Consider the following 14,100-nt stretch of genomic DNA (forward strand, 5'->3'; position numbering starts at 1 on the left):
GTGTGGGGTGAAGGCGAAAACCTTTCGTATAGTATAGTTCGTACAGTTGTTCAGTGTTGTGTTCAGTGTATCGTCAACCGTAGTGCGGAGAACACGAGTTCTTATTTCTTACGAAGAATTAATTCTTTATCATCTTTATATAAATGCTTTAATCGCTTTCGTATATCTTCTTTTTATTTTCTTTTTATTTTCTGAGAAAGTATGGAAGGATAATTGTTTTTTTACGTATGTATTATTTTATAAATGATCTTAATCACATTAAAACATTATTTATTTTGTATTACTTTGTTTTTTTTTTTTTTTTTTTTTCTATTATAAGGCTTATCATTATTCACAAAATTACAGCAAGACAATATTTGAGCATTGAGATAAATTCTTGTTAATATTTTGAATTGATTTTATGAATGCTTTTGTTTCTTTCATATATATATATATATATATGTATATGTGTCCGTAATTATGAAAGTGGCTAACTCGTATATCTCTTGTTTGAATTCTATATAATATTGAAATAACACAAATATTATTTAATGATTCATTTTTGACAATATCGTAAAACTGCGTTTCTCTATAACAACATAAGAAACAACATTTAAAATCTTTATCTTACAATTAGCCTTTGCTACTTTCCTTCAAATAAATCTATCTTTGCTGGTGGAAGATTTTTCTCACACTCTTCCCTATCGTTATATATATATCTATCGATGTCAATAGCTGTGACCTTTAGTGTTATATATAATATAAATACTAAATTGAACATATTAATAAAAATCACTCTAACAACCAACATGGTTTTCTTTATATATATATATATTTATGTATGTATCCGATACGTGACTAAAATAATGTTCTATTTGTGTTTCAAAATCTTCATGCTTACGTTCGTTTGTTTTATCATCGAATACACATACACACATTTGACAAATTAGAATTTCAAAAAAAAAAAAAAATGATAAATATATCAATATTAATATTAATTAGTTTTTCATCATTCCTTTATCAAATTTCTTAGGAAGAATAATAATATTGTGTGTTAATATCATAAATTTGTTGTTAAATTATTATTTTAATTGAAAGTCTTATATATGTAATAACTTTTGATTATATTCTATTGAAATTTGTTTTATACTAGCCAATAATATTTCAAATATGTTATCAACAGATTATTATTTTTCAATATTAAGTTTTTATCAGAAATGTTATTAATACTCGAGTAGTTAGCTGGTTGGAATAAAGTATAATGATAGTTTGATCATTCATTTATCAAATTTTTTAGGAACAATAATAATGTTGTGTGTTAATATCATAAATTTGCTATAAAAATATTCTTTTAATTGGAAGTGTTGAGTATGCAATATCGTTCGATTACATTTTATTAAAATTTCTTTTATATTAGCCAATAATATTTCAAATATGTTATCAACAGATTATTATTTTTTAATGTTAAATTTTTATCAGAAATGTTATTAATACTCGAGTAGTTGTCTGGTTGGAGTAAAGTACAGTGAAAGTCAATCGTGTTTCTATGGAAAACTAACCGGTATTCCAATGTTCTTCGTAAACTGACTGTTCTCGATTTATATTCAAAAACTTTTATATTATATTTTTTTATTTCATCCATTAATACTTTTGATACAAAATATGATTCTAATAAAAAGTATGAATATTCAAATGATATATTATAAGTAATAAGTATTTAATAGTTCTGATTAAAAAAAAGAAAAAAAAAGTGCCAAAAGAATTGAATTTTAAATGAAAATGTTATCATTTGAAAATAAATATTCTCTAATAGCACAAAATATTGAAAAGTATTGGATACATGTGTATTTTGTGCTACTAGGGTTATTTCATAAAATAATATCTTGTTATTTTGTATTATTCTTATCTAACAACACGTGTAATTTTATTTCTAAATTGGGTCATGACGTAAGATATTACGATATCAATTATTTGATGAAAGAAATGAAAAGATTAAGTCTTACACTTTCTACACTAAGTATAATATATAATATTTGATGAATTTCAGTAACTTGAAAAAATTAGATAAATTATTTTGCTTAGAAACAATAGAATATATTATGTATAACCATGTTAAAAAATATGACAAGATAAAGGAGTACAAAGAGAGTGAAAACAATAAATAATTATGATTACGACAAAACGATAAATCATCGTGATCGAAAAGAAAAGTATTTTCAACAGTAGTAACATCTAATGAAAATTGAAAGTGATGGTTATATTAGAAAGTGACGAATTAGCGTATTCACGAGAAACGAATCTAATTCGCGATTGGTACGTTTATATTATTGCAAATTGATTATAATAAATGCAACGTTTTTTACATAACAAAATAAAATGCAAATGTACATCATATAGAATTTGCATTTCCTTAGAAACATTTTTATGAATGGTTTATTGTATATTCTTCTATGAAAATGAAAAAAAAGATGAATTTTTTTGCTGCAAACTTTACCAACTCACGCAAGCCTTTTCATTTAACATTTTGTTATTCCATTCAATTTTTCATATCTTCCAAAAGGTGTTATCTCGTTACAAATATTTCTTCGAAATAATAGATAAATTTGATTAGTTTAATTCTCATGGTTCATACCCATTGGATACTTCATTTCGTAATATTAAAAAAAGAACAAAATTAAATACATTATTTATGAACGTTTATTAATAGTTTAATTAGGCTTATTAGGTTGATATTATTCTTATTCAGTTATTTTTTTTTTTTTTAATAAATTTTAAAACTCTGTTTAAATTTTACTTTTGTTTTCGTTCTTGTACAATTTATCTCTTAGGATGAATCACGTGTTGGTACCTCATGTTAAATATATCGGAAATTATTTCTAAAATTAATCTCGTTTCTTTTTGATCCTATGTAACTATGATCTTATGTAGTGAACAGTTTCCTTATCGTTAGATAAAAATCGATAATAACTTTCTGTTGTTTATTTCTTTTACAGATACGAGAAAATAAGCAGTTATCGTTGTGAGAGAGAAAAAGAAAAAAAAAGATCAAATCCAGTGCGACGATATATGAAATTCTTGGTGCGTTAAATAAACTGATCGTTTTATTCATTAACGAATCTGATTAAGTGTAAAAACGTGTTTAAAGAGGTTACAACTACGTTCCGAGGTCTGTCTTACGTTCTTAGCATACACAACGAGCTATGAAATTAAAAAGAATAGTTCAAGTATAAGAAAGAAAAAGAAAAAAGAAAAACAATTAGATGACATTTTATTCTTTTTTTATATTGTTTGTTTAATTGATCATTTATTTGATTGGTTTTGTTAGTATTTAAAGTTATATACTATCTCACACGAGAATATACGCAAAGTGATTCATCAAAAGGAAAAAATAAACAAGAAGAAGATTTTATTACATTTGATAATTGGAAAAAGAAACCGTGAAGATGAATTGGTTGAATTTGTTGAGTTCGATTTATGAGACGATCTGTTTTCTCGTGAGCTGCGCGAAGATTATCATCGAAGGAATTGTTAGGGCATGTATTCCAGTCAAGTTTCAAATGAAGGACATCCAAGGCGAGATTGCACTTGTAACAGGCGGAGGTGGAGGTCTCGGAAGATTACTGGCACTAAGACTAGCTAATCTTGGGGTCATCGTAGTTGTCTGGGATATCAACCAAGAAGGTCAGTTTATTTCATATTTTTTTTTCTCTCTCAATCAATATCCTACACTTAAATATATTCTACTAACCCACAAACGTTCTATAAACCCACTAATTATTTATTTCTCATCTTAGAATATTCTAATATACTTTTCATACGACGCAAATTGCATACACTGTTAATTACAAATAATATTCATATTTCTTCGTAAATGCAATGCTTTCAATTCTTAAACAAAACAAAAAAAACGTATTTTACAATTATTCAAACTTTTCAATTTGATGACAAAAGAATATTTTATTAACAAATAATAAAATAACATATGAATTTACGAACAGTTCAAAAGTATAATCGCGCGAAGAAATGTTGACATAAGATATTACGTCGAGGATATTTATCCTTATTGATAAGAATTTGTTTCTTAAACAAATAATCAAGAAAAAAAGAGAGAGCGAGAGAGAGAGAGAGAGAGAGAGAGAGACTTGTTTCATTTTCTATTATTCTTGAAAAAAAAAAAGCATTCAGTCGTTTGATTTCATCGGTTGTGAACGGATCAAATATGAAATGTATTCAAGTTGTTTGTAATACTTCAAAATGGAATTAATACAAAGACAGTTTAATAATAAATTAAAAGAAGTAACTTTTATGAATAATCGTAGATACCTGTCTAAAAAAAAGTATTTCAAACTTATTAGAAAATATAAAATTATAAAATCGTGTAGGAAAAGGTCAGCAGCAGATAAATGGTTTATGAAACATTATGCAATAACTCGAAGAAAAGGAATGGATAAATTAATCCACCCCGATAAAACAAATGGAATGAAATATTATGTGTGTAATGAAGACTTGTGTCAAACTTTATTCGAAACACACCGACGTATTGGTCATAGTGATCTCAATAAAATGTTCCACGAATTAAAAAAAAATTATGTTAATATTAGAAAAGAACAAATAGCATGGTTTTTAGAATGTTGTGAGACTTGCAAGCAGAAGATCGATTGTAGGGAAAAAATCACTGGCAATTTGACGATGTTTGAATATTTTAATAAACGAGGTCGATTTCATTTGATTGATTTTAGATTACAAATACGTTCAATGCATAAATATATATTAGTTTATCAAGATATCTCGACAAAATTTATATTATTACAGGCTATAATATCAAATCTTGCGAAGGAAGTATCTTACATTTTATTTACAAAGTTTGCTATATTTGGTCCACCCTGTGTCATAGAATCGGCTCAAAACCGTCAATATCATATTGAATTAATTACAAATTTAAAATCTTATTGGCCACAATTGAATATCGTTTGTGGAAAAATCAAATATGCACAAAACGAAAAAACTATGGATGATATTTCCATAGACATCCAAAAACGTTTATGTTCGTGGATGACAGAAAATAAAACAACAAATTGGAATAACTATTTACCTATGGTGCAATTTTTATTAAATAAATCCAATAATTGTATGAATAACAAAATTCCCTATGTAGCCATGTTTGGTCGTGAAGTAGAAGTTGGGATTCAAAGTTCTCAATTACCTGAACCTATTTTAAACTCTTTGTATTTGGAAGAAGATTTGGAGACTATTGCACAATATAAATTTCAAGTTGATGATTCCGATACCGAAGAAAACTCTGTGCATAACATATACTTTAGTTGTATATTATGCAGAAAGCATTTTCGAATGCATACGGAAATTATTGCGGATGAATACCTTTGCCAAGATTGCGAGATTAATGATTGTAATATACCACCGACAGAAAGGGAGAATGAGTCACCTGATAATCAATCTTCTGATTCAGTTATTTGCATTGATTAAGTATTTATAATTATTTCATTTAAAGTAAGTATTTATATATAAGAGTTGCGACTCGTGAAATTAATCGAATCACTTGGATAACACGTTATTCTTTATTTCTAGCCCATTTCAAGAATTCAACTAGAAAGTGGAAAAACCGGTCTAAATTATAAGATAGCCTAAAATCTTTCTTTTTTTCTTTTTCCAATTTTGATAAATATATTACTTGTTGAAACTATGTAATTCTGATTTTTTTTATTTAAAAGCTTTCATTGTTTAATTCACAATAATTGTTTATCTTACATATATTTTTCATGTATTTTCCATTGTAAATAGAATATTTCAATTATAATTCATTTATATGTTTACAAGTACAAATAATTTTTAATATTATATATATATGTATTTTTGGAATTGATATATAAAATAGCAGTACAAATTATTCCTATCCTTAATTCTTTATCCAATTTCTTATCCCAAATCCTAGATTGTTGAAGAGAAATGAAGAGAGTTCATTTACGATTTTTTTTTACAAATCAACAAATAAAATAATTATTAAAATTGGAAAGAAAAATATGTCAAATAAATTTGAAATTGAATGAATTTTTCGTTAAGTTGTGTAGAGTTAAAATATACATATTATTTACACGCATAAACGTGTACTAATTGTAAGAAAAAAAAAAAAAGGAATTGATTAGGTCAACAGTAGGTAGGTCAGTGTCCTACTGTCTGCTGCGTCTGTTAACGATGTTGGTAATATAAATGTTGAGAGTAAGATAGTAACATATACATGTACAATTCTATCACGAACGAGAACCGTTTCTCGTTTCAACGAAGAAACTTTTACTTGTATATAAGATCCTATACTTCAGAGGAAAACTAGATTCTTAAAGATATGACACAGAAGTGAAAATTTTCGTATACAGGTTTTTTTTATCCTATTAACTTGAAGTTTCATTTCAATTGTAATATAATTAATAATCGTCATAAAAGTGTTGTTTTATTTTTCTCTCAATATTAAATCAAATCAATTTTTGTTAACTTTCGTCTTGTTAAGCATGAACGCATAAATGTGTCTTATTTCTGTTATACCCAGTGTTACTTTCTAATTTCTCCCTAATAGAGTTTTCACCTCTCTTACAAAGAGGCATATCGGATAACAAAAGATAAACTTAACTAATTCAATTTGTCAAACGAATATGTGTGAATGTTGTACAATTTTTTTTCTTTTCTTTTCTTTTCTTTTCTTTTTATTTGCTTAAGGTAGAGTTTCTTTGGGACAATACAATTTTTCAATTGGTCATAGATCAATTTTCAAATCTTTCATCAAATTGAATAAAAACCTTTTAAAGGAAAATGCTAAAGTAAATAATATAAATGTTATATTATTTTACAGGCATCGAAGAAACAGTAAAATTAGTCCAAGCTGCGGGTGGTACCTGTTATGGTTACGTTTGTGATCTATGCAATCGTGAGGATATTTACAAGAAAGCAGCATTGCTAAGAGAAGAGGTTGGCAAGGTAAGATGTTCGAAATATCATTTAAAAAAAACATTTAAAAAAAAAAAAAAAGATATAAAAGAAATGAGAATATTTCGAAAGTAGTTTTCGATTTGATTTCGAACTTTTGTTTAGAGAGCTCGCATGCCACTCTCTTTTCGAGTTTTGTTACGAATGAATTCTATGTTCCTCGTCTTACCTTTCGTCAAGTATTTACTTACTTACTCGCCTAGAAAAAGATAGTAGATGCTATTTTATCTTGGGAGAACATGAAAGCCAAAGTTACGACACATCGCTATAATATATACAATTATATAGCGTTATTCACTTTGATCTGACCTGTTTCAACTTTTGTTCAGAAAAAATATCTTCGCCATTGTTCTTTTCTCTTGACAACTATTTTTAATTATTATTCAAATATGCAACAAGTATATTTTGTTGTTGTTATATTTATTAATAATATATAATAATTATAATTTAATAAATATCGTTATTGATTATTTTGTTATATGTATTGATTGATATTGTTATATTTAATTGATAAAAAAAAAAAAAAAAAAACGCTTGTGTTTGTGGAATACACACACTAAATTCTCATCAAAGTATTTTTCTTGTTATTTAAATAATTGTATTGTACAAATTCATGATCCTACGGCTTGATCGAAATTTTTCTGTTGTCACCGACCTTTCCTGTACCTACTTTCACTTTTATATATTCGATCGGTTAAGGATTCGCAATGGGCTTCTTACTACATAGTCTGTTTATTCAGAGTGATTCAGGAAACCAGTTCCTCTTGAATTATATTGAGTAATCTGGAGAAATTCACGTCGAATTAACATTTGTTTAAGAATTTTGGATATGAAGAAAAATTCATTATTTAACAAATAACTAATCGTGATCTTTCGCAACGATATCTTATAATATTATATTGGGTTGTCCGGAAAGTTCGTACTGAATTTTGACAGATGATTAAAGTTCAACGCATTTAAGTTTTTTTATTTGGTATATTTTTATTAAATTATATATAAGTGCCATTCTGTTTCACAATCTTTCTCCATCTAACTTGAAAACTTCGGCCTTCCAGAACTTCTCAGGTTTTTTTTAGTAAAACAATTTTATGTCATTTACCGAAAATTGGCACGAACTTTCAGCAGAACAACCCAATATATGTTCGTAGTTCGTTGAGATTCCATTGTAAAAATCATTGCAATAAATCGTAGTACATATCTTCACGATTTTTATGATTGTCGTAATGAAAAATAATTGTTTGATTATTTGTCTTTGTGTTTTATTTGCAGGTATCAATCTTGATCAATAATGCAGGAGTAGTGAACGGTATGAAATTCTGCGAAACACCGGATTATCTTTTAAAACGTACGATGGACGTCAATATAATGAGTCATTTTTGGGTAAGTTATTTGTAAAATATACCTTTTATAAAAAATTAATAAATTACATAATTGCCACAGAAAAAATCCCACATGTGTTAGAAAAGATCTGATCGTGATGTCAGAGATTTATCCTAATTATAAAACTACGTGACATTTGTTATATCACAAGTTACATCATCATCATTGTGTTTTTAACCTAATCCAATCTTTGCAATTTCTTCAATGACTTTCTTCAACTTTCATCCTATTTTTGAAGTAAAATAAAAATCCAAAATAGTGGCCCAATTTTTAGATGACTTTCTCCAACGTGTTTTCGAATATAAATTTGTGGTTGTAATCAAAATTCGATAATTCGAAAGATCGTCTAAATTTAGTCGCATAATTTTAAGGAGGCATGCTGCACGTCCTTCAAATAATTCCTTTAAGAGAAACAGGCAAGATGTTAAATGTGGGAATGACGAAAGAAATCAGATTATCCATAACTGGTTAATTATTTTTGCTCGTACGGATGCTTGAAAAATACAACTTTTATTCGCAGATATTTTGTGTCTACTATGATTATCGAATTACTGTTCTTCTTTTACTATATGTTTATCTATATATTTTTATATCATGTTATGTAAATAACGTATTATAATCTATTGAATATAAAACTGATCATAAAACTGATTCAACGGGAATGCATTTGTAAACTTAAATCTTTAGACAAGCATTTTTACGATCTAACGGGAAAATAAATTTATTTACAAACTGAAATATTAATTTTATCTGATCTTACGCGACAACTTTCGATTTCTTTTATTGTCGACTATATGTACACCAGTATTACGAACTATGAACTCATTTATAGTTCATTTATATTACAGTTTAGATACACACATGCTTGTAAGAAGTGTGACCCAATCAAATTTGAAACAACTATCAGTTAGGATAGAATTAGGTCACTATGCATTATTTAAAAAGAAAGACTATAGTTATCTATTACTGGAATATAATTCAACTATACTATAAGTATATAATTATTACTATAGACCATTTTTACCTATCCATTAAGTTGAGAAACACTGTATTAGATAACTCACAATTAGTATCGATTACTATAGAATAAAAAAAAAAAAAAGGAAAAATAAACGAGCGAGCAAACTAAGTGGTAATCGTAATATCACATTGAAACTTTTTCAATATTCAAGTACCCCAATGAGAGTTTTTATACATCGTTGAATCAAATTGTCACTTTCAAGGATTTCTATGTAAAGAAATATCGGTGAGAGGATATAAACCATGATGTTCGGGTAGGTTCCTTTTACATTAGATGTGTTAGTTGGATACAGAAAACCGGTCAGATGAGTATAGATACTAGCCTCGTGTTGTGTTGTGTTGCCATATTTTCTTGTCTTTTAAAATTACAATACACTCCAACAATCCATATTTGTCTAATGTAATTTGACTTCTTTTGTAATTTAACTCACTACACGGATTATATCCAACCATCATTTGAATTTGTTACAAAATGACTAATTTACAGAATTATTTCTATGATAAATATAACTTGTGTTAAATTGTTTTCTTATTCTGTGTTGGAATGGTAATACTTCGTTATACAGTATTTTTTTATTTTTTTATTTTTTTATTTTTTTTATACACATGCGATCGATAATTTCGATTAATACCTGAAAACTTACTTACTTACACAATTACTTAACACACAGTCATAGTTATTTTACAAAAATATTTCTAGCATTGAATTTTCTGAAATAATTATTCTTTTTTCATCTTTAGTTTAATACATTGTGTTTTATAAACTATAATATCTGTTTTTTTAATAATATTTTCGCGTGAGAAAAAAAATTCTATTTAAAACATGTTTGTTCAAAATTATCTGAAAGAAAAAGCCATTCATAAGCATTGAATATAAAACTTTGAATAATTTAAATATTAAAAATGATTGATATTGATATGAGATCAAGCTGCTTACCTTTTAAAAATATTTTTAAATTTGTTTATGAATTCATTTTAATAATCGTTCCATAATTAGTCAAATGAATAGCTAGCGAACCTTCATAATTCTTTTCATCCTTTCTTTTAACTTTTTTTTTTTTTACCATGACGGAATTTGTGAAATAAATATACTGTATACGAAAACCAGTTTCTACTGCTGCTTTTGATGATACCAATTTAAACTTTTATATAATACAAATCTTACCACATATTTTTTCTTGTTATTTATCATAAAGTTAACTTTGCTTAAAATAGATAAAATGAAGAAAGTAATGCGCGCGTACTTTCATCCCTCAATATAATTTATTATGTAATCATAACAAGATAATAATAAAATAAAATTACGAGAAACCACCCATCCCGGAACAGAAGTGAAACTTTTGCAGTTTTTCATCTTGAAAATTTGTTTTTCTATCTTTTTTTATTTTTATATGAATAACTTATAAATATTATTATATAATATAATAAATAAATATTTTTCTGTAAAAACATTTGTGTCATATTTACAAAACCATGAATTTTATACAACAACAATTCGTTTTAAATTATTTACATTACGGATTAATTAATAATTAAGGTTAATTATGTTGCGACAAAAAAATAACCGGTTTTAATCGAGTCAATCCTCATATTGATCAGCCTAGATTCAGCCATTTTCTATAATGGGAGGAGTCAACGACTTTTTTCTTTATTTTTTATGGTAATAGGCCAAAAATTACTACGCAAATTAATAATGAAATATGTATTAAATATATACTTTATAGTTCCAACTAATTTATATTATCCTATAAACATAAACTTGTTTCACAATTTGTAGATACCGGTTTTCATCGAATTTCTTTGAACAAAAATTCACGTTTGGCACTTGAACGGAGAAAATAGAAAGGGACCATGAATATCGAATGATCATGTAAAAATTTCGAATTTATTTTTAATTGGGTTGTCCGGAAAGTTTGTACCGAATTTTGACAGAAGATTGAAGTTCTACGCATTTAAGTTTATTTTTGTGGTATATATTTATTGAAGTACCATTGTGTTTCACAACCTTTCTTCATCTTTAAGGGTAACTTCAAAATTTCGTCTTTGCAGAACTTTTCAGGTTTTTTTTAGCAAAATAACTTTATGCCACTTACCAAAAATTAGCACAAACTTTCCGAACAACCTAATATTATAAATAATAATTATTATAAATTAATAAATTGGAAAAAAAGATATGGTTACATTGGTTGTCCTTTAATATTTCAACGAGAGTCATAGTTATTTCAATAAAGATAACTGATATCACCACTTTCTAATGTTCCTTTCTAATCACGATTTAATCAGATCGTAATATTGAACTATCCAATAATACGGTATCGTTAAAGTATAATTCCTCGAACTTGATCCATCAAAATGAAATATAAATACTACAAATTGTAGATGATTTTTATTGGTAATAATTTGAACGATAATAGAAATTTTTTGGTTACAGACAGTGAAAGCTTTCCTTCCGGCTATGATGGAAAGTAATAAAGGTCATATTGTTAGTATAGCAAGTATGGCTGGTTACGCAGGGATTCCTAAATTGGTTGATTATTGTACCTCTAAACACGCAGTCCTTGGATTCGATGAAGGATTGAGAATCGAATTGGAGGTTTGTTTGTTTGTTTCATTTTTCATTTTATTCGATTATTTCTTAGATCAAACGATCAATATTTTATCTTTGTATTAGTTTTGAAAAACAAAAAAACACACTTTTTCGTTTCTTTTAGTACGAAGGATACGATAACATTAATACAACTGCCATATGTCCGTATTTCATTCGCAGTACTGCCATGTTTGGCAACAGATACTACGGGTAAGAATTTGTATTCATAATTTTTAAAAAACTGTCAAATCAATAAATTTGAATATTTTTGTTTGTTTGTTTCCTTTTACAGATCTTTACCACAACTCAGTCCAAACGAAGTAGCAGAAACGACAATAACATCGTTGCGATGCAATCGTAAATTAGTTATGATACCAAGTTACTTCCAATTCTTTGTACCTTTCAAATGGTAATATATATATATATATATATATTTGGGTTGTTCGGAAAGTAATTTCGTTTTTTCTTGATACAATAAAAGCATTACTTGATACAAACCGGCTAATAACAAGACGTAAGATCGGTGAGAAGTTAAATTTATCAAATTCAACTGTTCATGTCCACTTGAAAGGCCTAGGTTTTAGATTAGGAAGCAAAAATTGTCTTCATTTTCCAAAAAAAAAAAAAACGAAATGACTTTCCGAACAACAACCCAATATTATAACATTTACTTTGAATTTAATTGTTAAGTTTTAATTTAATTAAGATATTATCAAGCAAATGAAATTTCAGGATTTTCCCGTGGCCATGCACTAGTAAATTATTTCGTACAATGGTCAAAGATATTTTACCAGATTATGAAAAAAACGACAAATCTACAGATAATAACAAAACAACAGAAATACCTGTCAAGGATCAGGACGATTCTGCGATTCATCAACAATTGACCAGGCATAGTTCCTGTTCGGAAAGAGAACCATAGAGATTATACCCCCTCATGGGGGAAGGGCACGGAGGAAAAACTTTCTTTCTACATGTTTTATAGAACTTTTATATAATACTTCGTTAATACTTCGTTGTGCAAAAACCAATGTGAACACGGGAAAACAAAGAATTGTAATTTTTTCCTTTTTTTTTTTTTTTACCACACATAGATGATAGCTCTTAATAATTAATATTGCTTTAATAAGTAAATAAACGATATAAAAACATGGAACGGAAAGTTTTCTCAAAATACTCGGCAATTAATAATGGTTGTATATTCGCTGACGTTTGTAAAAAAAAAAAAAAAATATCGATGACAAAATGAAAAGAAAAAGAAGATTGTCGCGTTGCAATAATTCAAAATAATAAACACTGTTAATTAATTCGTAATGTTAAATATGACAAATAATCGAACTTTATATTTATGGCAATACTAAAGATTTGAATTTAATGAAGAAAATCAAATTCTCTTTAGTACAATCGTGCATTCTTGTTACAATGAAACTTATTACACAATACAAATTTAAATATAATTAAGTAATTAAAGCGTTTTTACAAATACAAGTTAGGGATATAAAGTTATAATAGGGAAGAACTTTTCCAAAAAAAAAAAAAAAAAAAAAAAAAATACTAATCACGATTTACCTACAGCATTTTTACAGACGTATGGCATTGTAAGTCATTCTTTTTATAGGATTAACAAAAAAATATGTACGAGCATAATTAATTTTTATAAGCAAACAAATTAATTTGTTTATTTGTATGTAACACAATGATATGAAGAAATCTTGTAACTAAAATACACTCATGTATAATAAAAACTCATAGTATAAAAAGACTTAACTTTCACTTGTATTACATCATTCCCTTGAAATTTATTAATTCTTGATTTCATATGTAAACAAATTTAATGTGCATTACGATTATATGATGATATATTGTAATACGTAACAATTCAATTGAATCTTTTTCTTGTATGCTAAATTAATCGTTAAATTAACATATTTATTTATTTTTCTTTTTCGTGTAATTAATTATATATGTTAATAACTAGAAATTACGTTATACGAATTGATTTCACTTTTTTGTAATACAATATTGCAATATAACCATTAATTTATAATTATGTCGATAATTATAATAATTGATTAGGAAAGAAAAAAAATGTTGCAATAAATTGATATACTATGATTAATTCTATTTAATTCTTAACAAAC

General features: G+C 26.7%; 2 protein-coding genes across 2 annotated transcripts; both read left to right on the top strand.

The window, feature by feature from the left end:
* Positions 1 to 74: 74 nt before the first annotated feature.
* Positions 75 to 13,721, top strand: LOC107072132 (short-chain dehydrogenase/reductase family 16C member 6). The gene is made up of 8 exons (XM_015331813.2): positions 75 to 225; positions 2,973 to 3,660; positions 6,839 to 6,963; positions 8,242 to 8,352; positions 11,804 to 11,965; positions 12,084 to 12,169; positions 12,252 to 12,368; positions 12,692 to 13,721. The coding sequence occupies exons 2-8, from the start codon at positions 3,423 to 3,425 to the stop codon at positions 12,879 to 12,881; spliced, it is 1,029 nt and encodes a 342-aa protein (XP_015187299.1). The 5' UTR covers positions 75 to 225; positions 2,973 to 3,422; the 3' UTR covers positions 12,882 to 13,721.
* Positions 3,669 to 6,872, top strand: LOC107072130 (KRAB domain-containing protein 2). Its single transcript, XM_015331808.2, has 2 exons — positions 3,669 to 5,487; positions 5,566 to 6,872. The coding sequence occupies exon 1, from the start codon at positions 4,234 to 4,236 to the stop codon at positions 5,461 to 5,463; it is 1,230 nt and encodes a 409-aa protein (XP_015187294.2). The 5' UTR covers positions 3,669 to 4,233; the 3' UTR covers positions 5,464 to 5,487; positions 5,566 to 6,872.
* Positions 13,722 to 14,100: the final 379 nt, after the last annotated feature.

The sequence above is a fragment of the Polistes dominula genome, unplaced genomic scaffold, assembly GCF_049000335.1.
Source record: "Polistes dominula isolate Pdom_NZ unplaced genomic scaffold, Pdom_raw_medaka contig_17, whole genome shotgun sequence".
Classification (NCBI taxonomy): Eukaryota; Metazoa; Arthropoda; class Insecta; order Hymenoptera; family Vespidae; genus Polistes; species Polistes dominula.